The sequence below is a fragment of the Lichenostomus cassidix genome, chromosome 1 (assembly GCF_008360975.1).
Source record: "Lichenostomus cassidix isolate B80296 chromosome 1, HeHo_3.0, whole genome shotgun sequence".
Lineage (NCBI taxonomy): Eukaryota > Metazoa > Chordata > Aves > Passeriformes > Meliphagidae > Lichenostomus > Lichenostomus cassidix.
The window spans coordinates 89089084-89103692 of record NC_139479.1 but is presented as its reverse complement, the minus strand read 5'-3'; the positions used below and the strand labels follow the sequence as shown (position 1 = coordinate 89103692).

The 14609-nt window shown below is 50.1% G+C and overlaps 1 protein-coding gene across 2 annotated transcripts in view; it reads left to right on the top strand.

The window, feature by feature from the left end:
* The window catches only part of SIDT1 (SID1 transmembrane family member 1), a 39214-nt gene extending 25693 nt beyond the window's left edge, over window positions 1–13521 (top strand). For both annotated transcript variants that reach the window (XM_085069905.1, XM_085069913.1), the window contains exons 12-25: window positions 1040–1188; window positions 1803–1876; window positions 2405–2471; window positions 3005–3078; window positions 3633–3756; window positions 4766–4883; window positions 5259–5395; window positions 7023–7131; window positions 8284–8360; window positions 9458–9504; window positions 10295–10400; window positions 10702–10812; window positions 11504–11617; window positions 12027–13521. In XM_085069905.1, coding sequence (XP_084926031.1) covers window positions 1040–1188; window positions 1803–1876; window positions 2405–2471; window positions 3005–3078; window positions 3633–3756; window positions 4766–4883; window positions 5259–5395; window positions 7023–7131; window positions 8284–8360; window positions 9458–9504; window positions 10295–10400; window positions 10702–10812; window positions 11504–11617; window positions 12027–12089 — 1370 coding nt within the window. In that variant the 3' untranslated portion in view covers window positions 12090–13521. The remainder of the gene's footprint in view (window positions 1–1039; window positions 1189–1802; window positions 1877–2404; window positions 2472–3004; window positions 3079–3632; window positions 3757–4765; window positions 4884–5258; window positions 5396–7022; window positions 7132–8283; window positions 8361–9457; window positions 9505–10294; window positions 10401–10701; window positions 10813–11503; window positions 11618–12026) is intronic.
* Window positions 13522–14609: the final 1088 nt, after the last annotated feature.

Sequence of the window (14609 nt, the reverse complement as noted above, 5' to 3'; positions counted from 1 at the left end):
TCAGGTTGCACTTTAGGGAAAAACATCTACATAATACAAGTAGCAAATCTGAAAGAAGTGCCCTGAGATACTGCCATTGGAAATGTTTGTCTTAGGCAAAGCCACAGTCACCTGAGGTGGGTGATAGGGTTGCTTCAGACATTTACTAGTGACTGACAAAGGTCCCTTTCAAGCAAGGTTCTAGGAGCCTGTCATTAGCTCACAGCCTGCCTTTAAACCAAAGCATGCCTTTCCCTGGGAGCCTGAAGGGTTGTGTGCCATAAAGCAAGACAGTTTCTTGCCTCCAGGGCTTTCAATAGGGAAAAAATAATGTCATACTGTCAACAGGTGAATCATGCCCTGGCAGCAGAGGAGAAAAAAACTTCCTGAGGGCTTAATGACCACTTTACCCCTACATCCCCTATGTCCAAAGAAATCTTTTAAAAGCATTTGGGAAATGAGGAAGAAAACTCTGTTCTGCCCTTGTTGGTATGGGCAATGAGCTGGGAATTGCCCAGCCTGTGGGAAGTGCAGGCAATGTGACTGATACTGGGGATGCAGTGGGAGCAAAGCTGGTGCTCTGCCTGCTTTGAAAAATTTACTTTCTTCTTTGTCTTTTGTTCTACAATATTTTTAGAAAAGCTCATATATATATATATATAAAGCCTACATAAAATCTGAAGGTTAACTAGGTGAGTGTGGTTTTGACCCCTAACAGTCTGCTTCTTTCTCTAGAGCTTTTTGTCTTGTCTCAGAATTCCAGATTTCAAAGCCTGGGCTAGTGGAAAGTAGAAAATGTTAAGAGATGAAAAGTAATAACATAAAAGCAGGGTAAAAACTAAAATTCTGCAGAGAGGGGGAGATAACAGTCCTCCAAATTGCTCTTAGCTGATAATCTAATACTTCTAGGAATCAAGGGATTATTTGGGATCATGGAAAAACTTTTTTGCTGAACTGGCCATATAAACTTTTCAAAGCATCTGGGACAGCTTCATTCATGCTTTGCACAGAGGGAATTAGCCTTTACTCTGCCTGCTTCCTTCTCCCTGCTCTGGCCCAGATGAGTCCAGCTCCAGCGGTGGACATCAGCTGTCCTCCCCTGAGCGCCGGCCCCCGGCTGGGTCTGACACCGACAGCTCGGTGGAGGAGGAGAGTGACTTCGACACCATGCCAGAAATTGAGAGTGACAAGAACATCATCCGCACTAAGGTATGGCTGGGGTTGCAGCTGTGGCCTTGTGCTGGGCCACAGGCACGTCTGGGACATGACCAGCACTGGGCATGTCAGTGAAATGTCAAAAATCCTGGTCCTTTTCAGGGTGAATTTAATCTAATAAAGCCATATGTGGTGCTTAGTCTTTTTTCAGTCACTGAAAATCTTCCTGCTGTGCTGAATGTGTTGCTGAAATGGGTGATTTAATGTGGAAAATCAAAATGCATTGGGCACTATTGAGAAAGGATGAAAAAGCCCGGAGAGGGTCCAAGAAAATCCAAGGAAGTGCAAAGATAGGGAGAAAATAATCTTCAACAGTATGTGGCTGTTTGGTACAGGTAGTGTGACTACAGTGGATGTACAGAGGGGCTTTAAGCCAGCAGCTCTCAAATTGCCTCATTTTGTCATCCTGCATTGCTCTGTGTAGTTGTAGCCATTCCTGGAGGTCAGGTTTTTGCAGAAGTCATTCCCATGGAATCAAGGGACACAAGGAGTTCACTGTGTAAAACCAGTCGAAATAGCAACAAGCTGCAAATACAGCAAGATCTTCTACTGGCTACTGTAATCTTCATTGGTTGCTTTATGTTTTCTCCCACCGACTAATGTTTTAGGTGTTCCTCTATCTATCAGACTTGTCCAGGAAGGACCGAAGGATTGTCAGCAAAAAATACAAAATCTATTTCTGGTAAGGAGAAGGCAAACTGGTAAGGCCCAAGCTCTGGACCCAGAGTCTCTGGGTTAGAGTCTCTCCACATGCCCTTCTTCTGAACCACTTCTGAATTATCCAGTTACCCATTCTGAGCCTGTTCCAACCAGGAACTGCAGATCCCACGTTCCTCAAGTAAGGATATTTGTAGACCAGTGCACACATAATCCTGGCAATGGATTCTGTTTTGCGTCATTGCTTTTAAGCATGGTAACAACCAGTGTACTGGAACATAGTGGGAAGGGGGAGAAACTGGCACTCAAACACATGAGCCTTGTGGTCAACATCCTGGCTTTTCCTGTGCCCTTAGCATTTGCCTCCTGTTTGCATGAGCACATGTGCTGCTCTGCTCCAGGGAGATCATAACCTTAATGAGTAATGAGATCATAGCCCCAGAGCACTGAGGTGTGCACATTCCCCCCCACAAGCACCACGGGGCTCTCTTCTGGGTGTGCACCCCTGCTTTTTGGGGTGTGTGTAACTGCTGCTGCTGTCTCCCCTCTGCAGGAACATCATCACCATTGCAGTGTTTTATGCCCTGCCTGTCATCCAGCTCGTCATCACTTACCAGACGGTGCGTTTGGCTCCATGGCTGTCCCCTCTTGCCTTTAAACTTGCTCTGTGGTTGTGTTGTGTTGTGTTGTGTTGATGTTACAGTGAGCTTGGCTCACTGGGCTTGCAGTTCTGCTATTTTTGCTTGGGAAGTGGGAGTGCTGCTGTTTTCCTGCTCAACTGATGTCTCATTTGGGTCCCGTTTCATTTTAGAGACAGGAGGAATTTGATGTTATTCCTAAGAGACAGCTGAAAGCAAGTAGTGTTTGCTGTGATACGAGTGATTTCTCCTCCCTTATCCCAACTCTTGCTATCCTGCTGTTACACAGATACCTGCAAGCAGGTCTATTAGTGGGGGGGTTGAGAGCACACAGTGTTTCCTCTGAAGACTGTTGTCGGGTTTGTGGCCCGTGACAACATCTTGTCCCAGCTCAAAAGCTTTGCTTTTGGCTGTGTCCTGGTACACCTTGTGTTTGTGCAGCGTTTGCATGAGGCAAACCCCCCAGAGCAGGGAGAATTTGCTAATGCCAGGTGTCCCACCTACTCTCTATCCAGGTAGTGAATGTGACAGGCAATCAGGACATCTGCTACTACAACTTCCTGTGTGCTCATCCCCTTGGGGTGCTGAGGTGAGTGAGCCCTTTCATCACTGCATTTTTGTTTCATGTCTCCTGATTGTTAGTGCTGTGCCCAGCTCAGGATTTTATCCTTGCCAGGCTCACAGTAGCTGTGTTGATAAGACCACTGGGAGTCAAGGACTCTTAATCTTTCTGCTTTGCTCAGCAGTGGTGCTCTGTTGCAGTGAGACACATACACCCTGGAACTTAGGGCACCTGGGCACCCATTGCAAATCACTGGCACAGCAATGAGGTGCTCCCTTGTATCCAAGGACACTTGTGTCCAAGGAGCAGCAGCTCTCCTAAGTTCAGTCCTTTCAGTGCAGCATTTCTCTAAATTAATGTGGGACTGCAAAGAAAGCCCAGAAATCTCACAAAAGTATTAAATTCACTGGGACAGGTAAACTTCTCAACCCAAAATGGTCATCCAGAGCATAAACTTGGCAGTTTGGCAGCTGCTGAGGTGGGGGATGGTGGAGGGGGAGCAAAATTCAGCTTGTCACAGGCCAGGGTTCAGCTTCCTGCTGCTGTGCTGCCTTTGCCTTAAGCCGCCTTCTTTCCTGCAGTGCCTTCAACAACATCCTCAGCAACGTGGGCCACATGATGCTGGGCTTTCTTTTCCTCCTCATTGTGTTGCGCAGGGACATCCTCCACCGCCGGGCCATGGAGATGAAAGATGTCTACACCCTGGTAAGAACCATGATTGCCTGGGGCTGAGTGAGGCAGGGAAGATGGAGTGAACTCAAAAACCAGAGTGATAAACAAAGGGTTTCCACTTGCCTTCCTTGCTGGAGGGTTGAATCCTCCGTGTCTTTCCCCCTGTGCAAAAGAGTCCAGGTGGGACACTTAGGCTCCTGCACACCCCAGTACTTAACTGCTTACAGTATGTCCATCCTGCTGTGGTGACCCTGCCTGGGCTTGTGAAGACAAGATTGATAGAGGAAGGATGTGGCTGTGGCTTTTCCTGCAGCACTCACTGTGGAGGAACTGGGACAGTAGAAGTGTCCCAAGATGTTTCTGTTCATAGTGAAGTTTGATTTGTCTTATCCAAGAGCTGCCTATGATACCTTAGAGGAATTTGGCTGCCTCAGTCTCTGAAGCAGAGCTGCTTGTAGCCGGAGCTTCTGTAGTCTCTCATGGGAGGGGATGGAGAAATCTGCAGCCCTGTGGGCAGAGGTGCTGGTGGTTTCTGGAGACAAACAGCTCTGTTTTCATTGGCTTTGTGGCAAGTAAAGGCATTAGCAGTTGTAAGGGTCTGCTGCTTGTGGTTTTCAGATGAGATTTTGGCCAAATTGTGATGGAAATGCCTTCTCACCTTGGCTGATGAGCTCTGCTCCTCAGGTAGTTCTAACACTCTACTGACCACAAGAGCAATTCTGGATCCCCAGTCCTCTCTCAGTTTTGGGCAGGATGTAGCATGGTACAGGACAGAGATTTTCAGTCTCCTGATGTCGGTACCAAGACACTGAAGTCTTTAGACCAGAACTTTCAGTGTGATTAGCTAGGTTTGCTGCCTGTGGATTCACCTGGCTATGCCATGTGTGTAAATCCAAACTCTGTGGTTGTACACAGGATACTGTGCTGAACTGGTGACTGGAGGACTTGTGTAGGAGTTAGGAGGGATGAAGTGATGGAGATTGGAAGCTCACCTGTCATCAGGACAGTGAGGGTAATTGACTACAGCTCTGCTCTCTTCCAGGACTATGGGATCCCAAAACATTTTGGGCTCTTTTATGCTATGGGCATCGCTCTGATGATGGAAGGGGTGCTCAGTGCCTGTTACCACGTCTGCCCTAATTACTCCAATTTCCAGTTTGGTAAGCTCAGTTTCCTTTCTCCTTTTGAGCTAGGATTTGCTGTGTTCTGTCCCCTGAGTTGCTGATGTTTCCCATCCCTCTACCCTTGGAAGTCTTCCAGGGGCCTGCCAGTTTCAAAGCTCAATCAGGAGGTTGTGTTGCACTGTGGGCCCTTATTTTCTGACCCCCTTTAGTTTTTGTTTCTCCAGAGCCTGGAAGATGTGCTGCAAGATGGCAAAGCACAAAGTGCTGCACAATGTAGTGCGGTATCAGGGATCTGTGCCTGCCAGGCTTGGTCTTGGCCCTGCTGGTGCACTGCTTTGTGTGCCCATGGAGCAGCTTCCTGGGGCCACTGGCAGCAGCTGTTTGCAGTGTCTGTGTCGTGTCCCTCCACAGACACCTCCTTCATGTACATGATCGCAGGGCTCTGCATGCTCAAGCTCTACCAGACCCGACACCCAGACATCAATGCCAGCGCCTACTCCGCCTATGCCTCGTTTGCTGTGGTGATCTCCCTGGCTGTCCTTGGAGTGGTATGGATCCCTCTTACCCACCTGCTTCTCTGGGAAGGAGGTGGCATGCCTGGGAACATAGCTTAAGTGTGCAAATGGCTGGGGAAAGCAGCAGAGTAGAGTAAGAGTGTGTTAAGCAGCTGTTAGCATTTGAATTCTCAGTTCTGCTGGGCTTTCCTCCTCCCTTCCCCTGGGCTTTCAGGTAGGAGAAGAGCAAAGCAGTTTCCTCTAGGTGGGCTCTTTTTTTGGCCTTTGCCCACCACATGCCATCCTTCTCAAGAGGAGAAATTCATGCATGCAGATGTACATGTCCAAGCACACAGATGGTCTTCCTGTGGGGTTGCTCTGACTGGAGGGCAGAGGCTGCCTGAGCTTCCCAGACAAGTATCTCATACCTAGTTGCTTGTGCCTGTTTCTCCCCTTTGGAAAAATCCATGTTGGAATACTCCACTGCTCCTGCAGTTGGCCTTCCTATCTTTGGAGAGGGGCAGAGCTAGGATAATGTCCAGGGGGCTCTCAGGCAAATTAATGGAGTACCAGCCTATGGAAGGGCACTGGAGCAAAAGCTACAAGTCTTTGCCCATTTGCTCATAGCATTGCAAGTACTGAGCTGGGCTCCACTTTATCTTGGAGGTCTCTGCATCCCTTCTGTTGAAGGAATCATTTTCCATCATCAGTAACTAGGCAAAATCCATGGAATTCTTGCTCTGAACTAGCAGTTAGATCCCAGTGGGCTGTCAGCTCCTCACTACCACATAAGGCAGAGGTCTCTGTTTATGAGCCTGTCTGTGGGATAAGGCATGCAGGAGGAGCTGGTGACCTTGGGACTTCAGGAGAATCTCTTGATAGGTGTGGTAGATCTTGCCAACCCAGGTTCAAAACACAGACACTTCATTACGGATTGCTCTATCTTCTTTTGTGGGATGCTTTGAAGCTGTTCAGTGGAGCTTGAAAGCAGCATGTCTCCCTTGTTCTCTTCATGGAGAGGTGGCTTTTCTGCTTGCTTTTTGGTGAGTGGTTTTTTTCCTCTGCCCACACAAAGTGAAAAGTTCAGGCCAGTGCTTTTCCCTAGGGAAGGGGGGTGGTCACAGCCTGATGGCAGATCAGAGTTTCTGGACTCCTTATTGTATGAATGAAAAATTAGGATTTTAATATAGCATTAACCTGTGCTTGCAGGTTACTTGCAGTCCTTAAATAAAAGTAAAATGTGCACAGTAGGAGCAATTGCCTGCAGAGTAGTTCTGTGCTTTTTGGTCTACTGCAGTACATTTGTTAAAGTAATAGTTAGTTCCTTGACTGCCTTTGTAAAATCTACCTCCTGGCCAGAGAGCTGGTGCCCAGCTCAGCAGAGAGAGTTTGCCTGGCCTGGGAGTTCCTGCATTTCTGCTCCCTTGGCCAGCTGCTGTCCTTCCTGTCTTGTCTAAAGAGGCATTCAAAAAGAATGCTCTCCTCTCCAGGATGCTGAGCTTCTCTTGTTTCTCTGGATTTTGTTTTGAATTGTTAGGTCTGTTTTCAGGTTGGAAGATTTAGGGATTTCTTTACCATGCTTAGTGAGGTGGTCTAACATCCTATGATGATACAGGACAGGAAAGGATTGTCCTACTGTGTAACAGGGCTGAGTTTAGTTTTAATATGTCTTTGCTTTCAGGTGTTTGGGAAGAATGACATGTGGTTCTGGGTGGTTTTCTCAATGATCCACGTTTTGGCCTCGCTGGGTCTCAGCACCCAGATCTACTACATGGGCCGCTTCAAGATTGGTGAGTGGTGTGACCAAACCATCTCCTCCTGGGTGTGTGGGTGCCTCCTGTCCTCACCTGCCTGTGCAGCACAATCCTGTGGCCCCTCTTCTGGGCTATCCTGTCCTCTCATCCATCTGATGCTTTCCTGGCCTCTGAAGTCCTGGTGCTACTGCTTCCCGGGGCAGTGGGAATCAGCAGGAGCTGTGTGCTCTGTGGTGGCAGGAGAACTGTGCTCTGAGGGAGCTGCCCTTCAGCTGTGCTCAGAGGGGTGACCTACATCCTCTCGTGGGGTGAGGGGGGAGATGGTCTGTTGGGGGGTCTGGCTCTTGTGCTCTGCTTATAAACCTATTTCTCCTTCCTCTTCTGCCTCTGTGTGCCTCAGATGGTCCTGACTCAGGTAATTGTCCACAGCTTTCCTTTTTCTCTGTTGAACTGATTGTGCTGAGGTGTAGCAGCCAGGGATTGGATGGATGTGTGTGGGGAGGCAGGATGGTGTGCCACCTGGGGTCAGCTCTTGAGAAGTGAAACCAGTTTGCCAGCAGCACTGCCAGTGCTGTTCCTTGGCAGGAAGGGAGTGATACAGCACAGGAGAGCTCAGATCTTGGTGCAGGAGCCTTTTCAAGCTCTGTGTTGTGGCTGAGGGGAAACATGTGTGTTCATGCATGTCCATCCATCCCCACTGCCAGTGATGGCTCTGCAGTGAAGCTTCTGCAATGATTTTGAGAGCATGAGTGTGTTGAGTATGCTCTGCCCCTCTAGGACCCTCTAAAGCCTGTGGGACCTGTTTCTGCTGTTTTCCTACTCTGTCAGCTTGTTCTATGGAAGGTGCTTTTCCCCCTTCCTACATACACACACCTCTCCCAGAGATGGGGTTGCAAAACCAGCCTCTTTACACATACAGGCAGGGCCTGTGTGACTTCTGGGCAGTGCTAGTGTAGAGAGGATTTTAAAATTTGTTTTTGTTGAAACCTGTTGTTCTCGCCAAGTGCCATCCACATCGTGTGGTGGCTGCCCTTCTGCTTAGCACAGACTGCTCCCTAAGGGCAAGACATGAATCTGCTGACACCTTGGGTTCTCTGTTGTCAGCTGGTGGGTGTCAGCTTCTTCCTCATAGACATTTTAGAGCTCTCTGTGCTGGCTGTACTGGCTTTTTGTCTTTTCCTTTGGCAGACCTGGGCATATTTCGGCGAGCGGTGATGGTGCTGTACACAGACTGTATCCAGCAGTGCAGCCGACCAATGTACATGGTAGGTGACTTCTCATCTCAGCACCTCTCAGCAATCCCTCACTCTTCAGGCAATGTGCAGAGAAAAAGGGGTGTTCTTTGCATCACTTCTTCCCCCTCCCCCAAAAATGGTTGGGAAAGTGTAGCTCTCTGCTGGAGTGGTTTACCCCCAGCCTCCAGGCCTCCCCTGATCTCAGCCTTGCTGAATAAAACATCAGAACAAAGGTGAGGCAGGCATGACAGGATTTGCCTTTGCATTTGCTCTCTGGGAGCATCCATTCAGAGGAACAGATATGAAGCTCTGTGCAGTGCAACCTCTCTGGGGAAGCTGCAGCTATTTCAGTTTTGTGGCTTAAGCAAAAGCAATTGCCATTGCTGTAGCACCTCAGGGCAGACAGCAAAAAGGTAAGAAAAGGTGGCTGTTTCCTTGTGTCCCACTGATTGCTTTCTCCTTGGCACAGAGTGCTAATTAGGGCTTGAAGCCAAATGGAGTTTTCACTGATGAGCATACTTTCCCCTAATTTTGTATTTATTCTCCCCATCTCTGAGTAAGCAAACTTGGTTCACTCGGGCATGAAGTAAGCCTGGCCAGCCTGGAATAGCTACATCATGAAAGCAGCTGTAAGCATAAATGTACATGCCCTACAGATATAATCCTTCTGCCTGCTGCAGTTACAGTGCTTCCCTAGCTAATGGTGAGATGGGAGGAAAAAAGGGCTCCCTGAATATGTGCAGGATGCTGTCCAAAGCCTCCTCTGCTGTCTCTTTCAAGCACATCCTTGCTCTCTGCAGTAATTCTTTTGTAAAACAGTCGGAAGGAAGGAATCTAACTAGAAAAACAGCAGAAGAAGTCAAAGGATTTGCTGAACCTCCTGAGGCTGATCCCTTAAGTGCTGAGCTTGTCCTTTTTTAGATGTTTAGTCACCTTGCAACACTTCCTTAAAATTTGTGAGAGCCAGAGCAGTTCCCATCTGGTAGAAGTTCCTGCAGAGCCAAGTGCATGTGTTTGCAGGAACCAGAATCCAAATCCTCACATAATGCTCTCCTGAATTTCTGAGGCAAAGGCCTCTTTTTGCATACCCTTTTAATTTCATACAATAATCAGTGTCTTTTCTCCAGGACAGGATGGTGCTGCTCATTGTTGGGAACCTGGTCAACTGGTCCTTGTAAGTACTGGCATGTCAGTGCCTTGTGTATCTGTGCATGTGGGCTGCAAGATTTGGTACTGACTGGAGTGATGGGGACATGCAGCAGTGTCTGTGCAATAATCCTGTGCTGGGGCCCTTCTGATATGTTTTGGCAGCCTGGTCTGAGGGTGCTAGGCAGATCCATGGGATACAGTGCAGCACCAGAGCTACAGGAGCATCCCTGAGCGTTTCAGATGGGGCTGTCCTGTGGCTCGTGTGTGAGGGAGCTTGTGCAGGGCTGGCCTGGTACTGTGCTGCTGTGTTGTGCTTCCCAGGTAGCTGGGAGATCTCTGGCACAGCCAAAGTGCAGGAGACCTGACAGACACTCAGTCACAGAGCCTGGCTGAGCAGTGGATGGAGGGAGCACTGCATGGGAGAGATCAGCTCTTGGATGAGACCTAAAATCATTGCCCCAGGCTCTTGCTTTTCACTAAAGCTGCTTCTCAGGGATATGCCTTCTGCCAAATGTACAGGTCTAGGGCCAGGTCCTACCAAGTGAGATGTGTTTGGCCATGGGTTGGAAGCAATCCAGGGCTGTTGCCTGTCCTCTCGTGTCTCCAGTTGCTTCAGCAGTTGACCATAGCTAAATTTCCTTGGCTGGGAGCAGAGGCAAACAGTGCATTTGCTCCAGGGAATTGGGAGGCTGTGGCTCTGGTGCTGTGTCCTGCAGTCCCGGGTGGGTTGGGACAGTGATTGGCTGTCAGTTTGGGGATGTACCCTGTCCCCAGTGAAAGAAGCTGTCTGATGTTCCTTCTTCCCTCTCTGTCAGTGCTATCTTTGGGCTGGTGTATCGACCCAGAGACTTCGCCTCCTACATCCTGGGAATCTTCATTTGTAACCTGCTGCTGTATCTGGCCTTCTACATCATCATGAAGGTAGAGGGAGACAGCTGTAGCTGTCCCTGAGGCCCCTGTCTCCAAAGGGGAAAGGAGGGGCCTTTTTTCTGGCTGCAGTTTGTGCTCCTGTGGTGCTGCAGAGGGATGTGGAGGGACCTTTGTGGGGCTCTGGGTGGGACAAGGTGTTGGGGAGGGATGGTGTGTAGCCCTTCCAGGAGTGGCTGGGCTGTGTCTGTGGAGTGGGCAGCCCTTCACAGGTGCAGCTGGTACAGGCTGGTGTGTGAGCCCTGTGCATGGCTCTGTTCCCTGGCAAGAATTCAGGGTGTGTCCCTGTCTGCAGCTCCGCAGCTCTGAGAAGCTCCTGCCCATCCCCATGTTCTGCATCGTGGCCACGGCAGTGGTGTGGGCAGCTGCCCTCTACTTCTTCTTCCAGACCCTCAGCAGCTGGGAGGTAAATTTCCCTTTTACTGTCCTTCTGTCCCATCATCTTCCCTTCCCAGTGGTTGTTTTGCACAAAAAAGACTCTGGAGAAGAGTCTTTCGGCAGACTGTGAAGGGAGCATGGGAAGCTGTGCTGAGCCAAAAATTACTGTAGCTGTGTAGAGGTTGTTTATGACCAGGTGATCTGGAGGTGACTGATCCTTCCTAGGGGATGGAAGAGCTGTGGGTCTGAAAAGGAAAACTGGGCAAATCCTGACCAGTGCTGGATAGAAGACACCTCTGGAGCAGATGGCCACCTGGGGTCAACCCAATCAACCTGCCTGGGGTTAGGGCTCTGGGTGACCTGGGAAGCCATAAAATCCTGACTGGGTGCCTTCTAATGGGATGTCATATCCATCCCCATGGAATCAGGGGCTTCCTGCAGGGTGGTCTGGTGGAGGCTGTGCAGCTCGTGCTGTGCAGAACCTCAGATGTGGAGCCCAGAGTTTCCCCTTGGATGTGAGTTGTGGTCCCAGATCCATTTGGAGATCCAAGTATGGCATTGTGTTCATGGCCTGCCCTTGACACGTCTGGCCAGCACAGCACCTTTTCCTGGGTCCTGCTTGGAGGGTTAAGACAGGGTGATCCCTGTAGGTCCAGTGTGGCCAGCAAGGGCCCAGTATGGGTGGCTATCAGGTCCTGACCCTCTGCCTGCCCTCCTAGGAGACTCCAGCAGAGTCCCGGGAGAAGAACCGGCCGTGCATCCTGCTGGGATTCTTTGATGACCATGACGTCTGGCACTTCCTCTCTGCAGCTGCCTTGTTCTTCTCCTTTCTGGTGAGTCCTGCTGAGCCTCCCACTCTGCTGGATGGCCTCACCCTCTCCTCTTTCACCTTGACCCCTTCTATCCACAAGGAGATTTGTCTGTTCCAAAACTCCACAGAAGTGCCCCAACTCCTCTGCTTGGCTCTTCCTCCAGACATCCTTCACAGTGGGATGCTCTGTGTCAGTGGGATCAGGGATCAAGCTTTCTCCTTTACCTTATTTCTCTCCCAGTGCCTCCTGGTCTCAAATTCCCTCTGGGGCTATGGGTCACACAGCTCTTGTGGGGAAGCAGAGGGGCTGCTGCTGTGACCAATGATTTATGGGTTTGTGAATACTTCCCATTAAAGCAAAGCCTGAAGATCTGAAAGGAAGACCTCCCTGGCCAGCAAGACCTGAATCTGGCTTGCACTTTCCTCCTCAGGTCCTGCTGACCCTGGATGATGACCTGGATACGGTGCGCAGGGACAAGATCCCGGTGTTCTGAGTCCCCAGGGACAGGGGCACAGAGGTGTCCCAAGCTGCTGAGCCAAAGACACCGGGCCACTGGTCTGTGGGAATGAGCCTGCTTCTGTGGCCAGCAGCCCCGTGAGGCAGGGGAGCCACATCCCACAGCAGGCATGAAGGGGTGCTGTGGAACTGAGTGGGACCAGGAGGAAAGACGATGTTTGCTCCTTTCCCACCGCATCCTCTGGGGCAGGCTTGATCCAGAGGCCAAGGCCAGTGCACAGCCCTCTGGCTTGTGGGTGTAGTGGGTGCTGGAGCCAGTGAGGGGGGAGGAAACAGGAGGGAGGCATGTTAGAACCCTTTGCTTCCCTTCCTTCCTGCTGATGTGCTCCACTTCTCTGTGCTGAGCAGGCTTGAGAAGTGTCATGCTGCTCCTGCATCGGGAGCTGGTGCCTGCACCCTGCAGGCTGCTGCCCTGGAGAGTCCCTTCGGCAGCACAGGGAGAGCACTTGGTTCCTGTCCTGCAGCAGCCAAGAGAGCAAAGGACTCCAAACCGAGGTGGCAGTGTGGGGACTGTTTTCTTTTTTCTTCTTTTTGGTGGAGACACTCCTCCTGTAACTGGTGGGGGGCCACGGTACCAAGGCTGCAGCGTTGGTGGGAGGTGGTGAACTAGAGCTGCCTGTGAGTGCTCTGCCAGACTCAGAGCCTCCTGCCTTGCTCTTGCAGCCTCTCTGTCACTCCTGTTGGACAGCCACACTCCTCTGGCAGCTCCGGTGCTGGCACTGTCAGTGTGCTGCTCTCTGTCACAGCACCACCAGTGCTGTCCTCAAGTGACCCTAAGAGACACCGCAGAGCAAAGCCACAGCCTGTTGTGGCAGCCCTTGGCTCCTGCTGTGTGCCCTGCCAAAGGGGCAGGGTGGGACAGGGAGGTTGTCCAACAGCCTCAGACTTTCTCCTCCCATGAGCTGGCTTTGGACAGCCTTGGCAAAGCAGGTTCCCTTATGGGCTGGGAGTGTGAAGGAGGTTTTGGGGCAGTTGGAGTTGAGGTCTTTAGCTAAAGATCTGGACCAAACTTCCTTCTCCAACTTGTCTGAATCTGAAACATGTTTTTTAATGGCTTCTGCATTCTTTTCAATTTCTTAGTTATTTAAAAAAATAACTAAGAATAAGGTGTGAATTATTTCAGGCCTTGCATCTAAAATGGGACCTGTTTTGCTAATTCTGAATTAAAAAGTGTTCTTTGAGGCCTGCTGTCCTTATTCTTGTCATTGTCTGAGCATTTTTACTTTCGTGTATGTGCATGTGCCCAGTGATGCAAAGGTTTCTTTCCACTTCTGCTTACTAAAGCAGGTGACTCTGGTAATGTTTTTCTCCAAGAGTCTGCATCTCCTTGAAGTTTTGCACCAGCTGGTTTTTATTTTTTTCTACGTTGGAGTTCGTTGAGATGGTCAATAAAATGGATGTTCCTGGTTCCCTACTCTGCAGGTTGATCTGAATTCTTGCTCCAGCTCTCAGCAGCAGAGGCAGCAGTCAGGGCAGAGGAGTGCCCAGTGGCATCACACAGCTGCTGCCATCCTTGGGACTGTCACAGGCATTTCCTGAGCACAGGAGTAGATGACCTGCTTGTTCTCTTAACCAGATTGCCTTTGTGAGGCTACTAAGAGTAAAGACCAGATACTCTTGTCTGTCACTGTAGTCCCTTGGGCAGGATGAGGAGAGGGCTGGAGGAGGAATGACACAAGAGGCTGCCAGCCTTTATCTTCCCAAGCAGAGCTGTGCTGCTCTGGAGGGTGTTGGGGTAGCTGTTCCAGGCTGAAAAAGGACCCAAATTTGTCCAGTTCTGGGGACACATTTTTATAAAGGATATTCTCTCTCCCTGTGTCTTTCATAATCTGTAGTCTCAGACCTTGTTCCAAGCTTGTATTTGTTTCTAGCCAGGAAGCTAGTTATCTTCTCAAAATTGAAATATGAGGAAAAAGTAACATTGAACAGCAGTTGGAAGGCTCGACGTAGGAGGTAGAACAGCATATGGGCTCGCTGGGCTGAGCAGAGATGAGCACAGCATGGAAGGGTAAGGTGGCAGCAGTGAGGGAGAGGGAGGCTGGAGAACAGCACAGAATGAACTGAAAACAATGACAGAATTCAATTAAATACAAGGAAAGGCACCTCAAGCCTGAGAGATGGGAGGAAGGGTTGGAATCATCTCCCTGCTGCTTCTTTGCTTGCAGCTTGATGCATCAATTTTTAAAATTTGCTCTTAGCTCTGCCCTGCCTGCTGGGCTCTGTTTGTGCTTCAGCTCTCCCACCTAGTGGCCACCTGACCCCTCGATGGCTGTGGCTACCAGGGAGTCTGGCTGGGCACCTGGGCACTCTGTGCTCTTATCTGTCCTAGGCACACTTGGCTCTGCAGCCCTTGCCCCAGAAATGCAGCTTGTCTGGAGTGCTGCTGTCCTTCTCCAGCCACTGCCCTCGGGAAGGAAGAGCAGCTTGCTGGGTATATGGGGGACCTCATTCCCTGATTTGCAGGGGTCATGCTGTTGTTTTCTCACCTTCCTCTGCT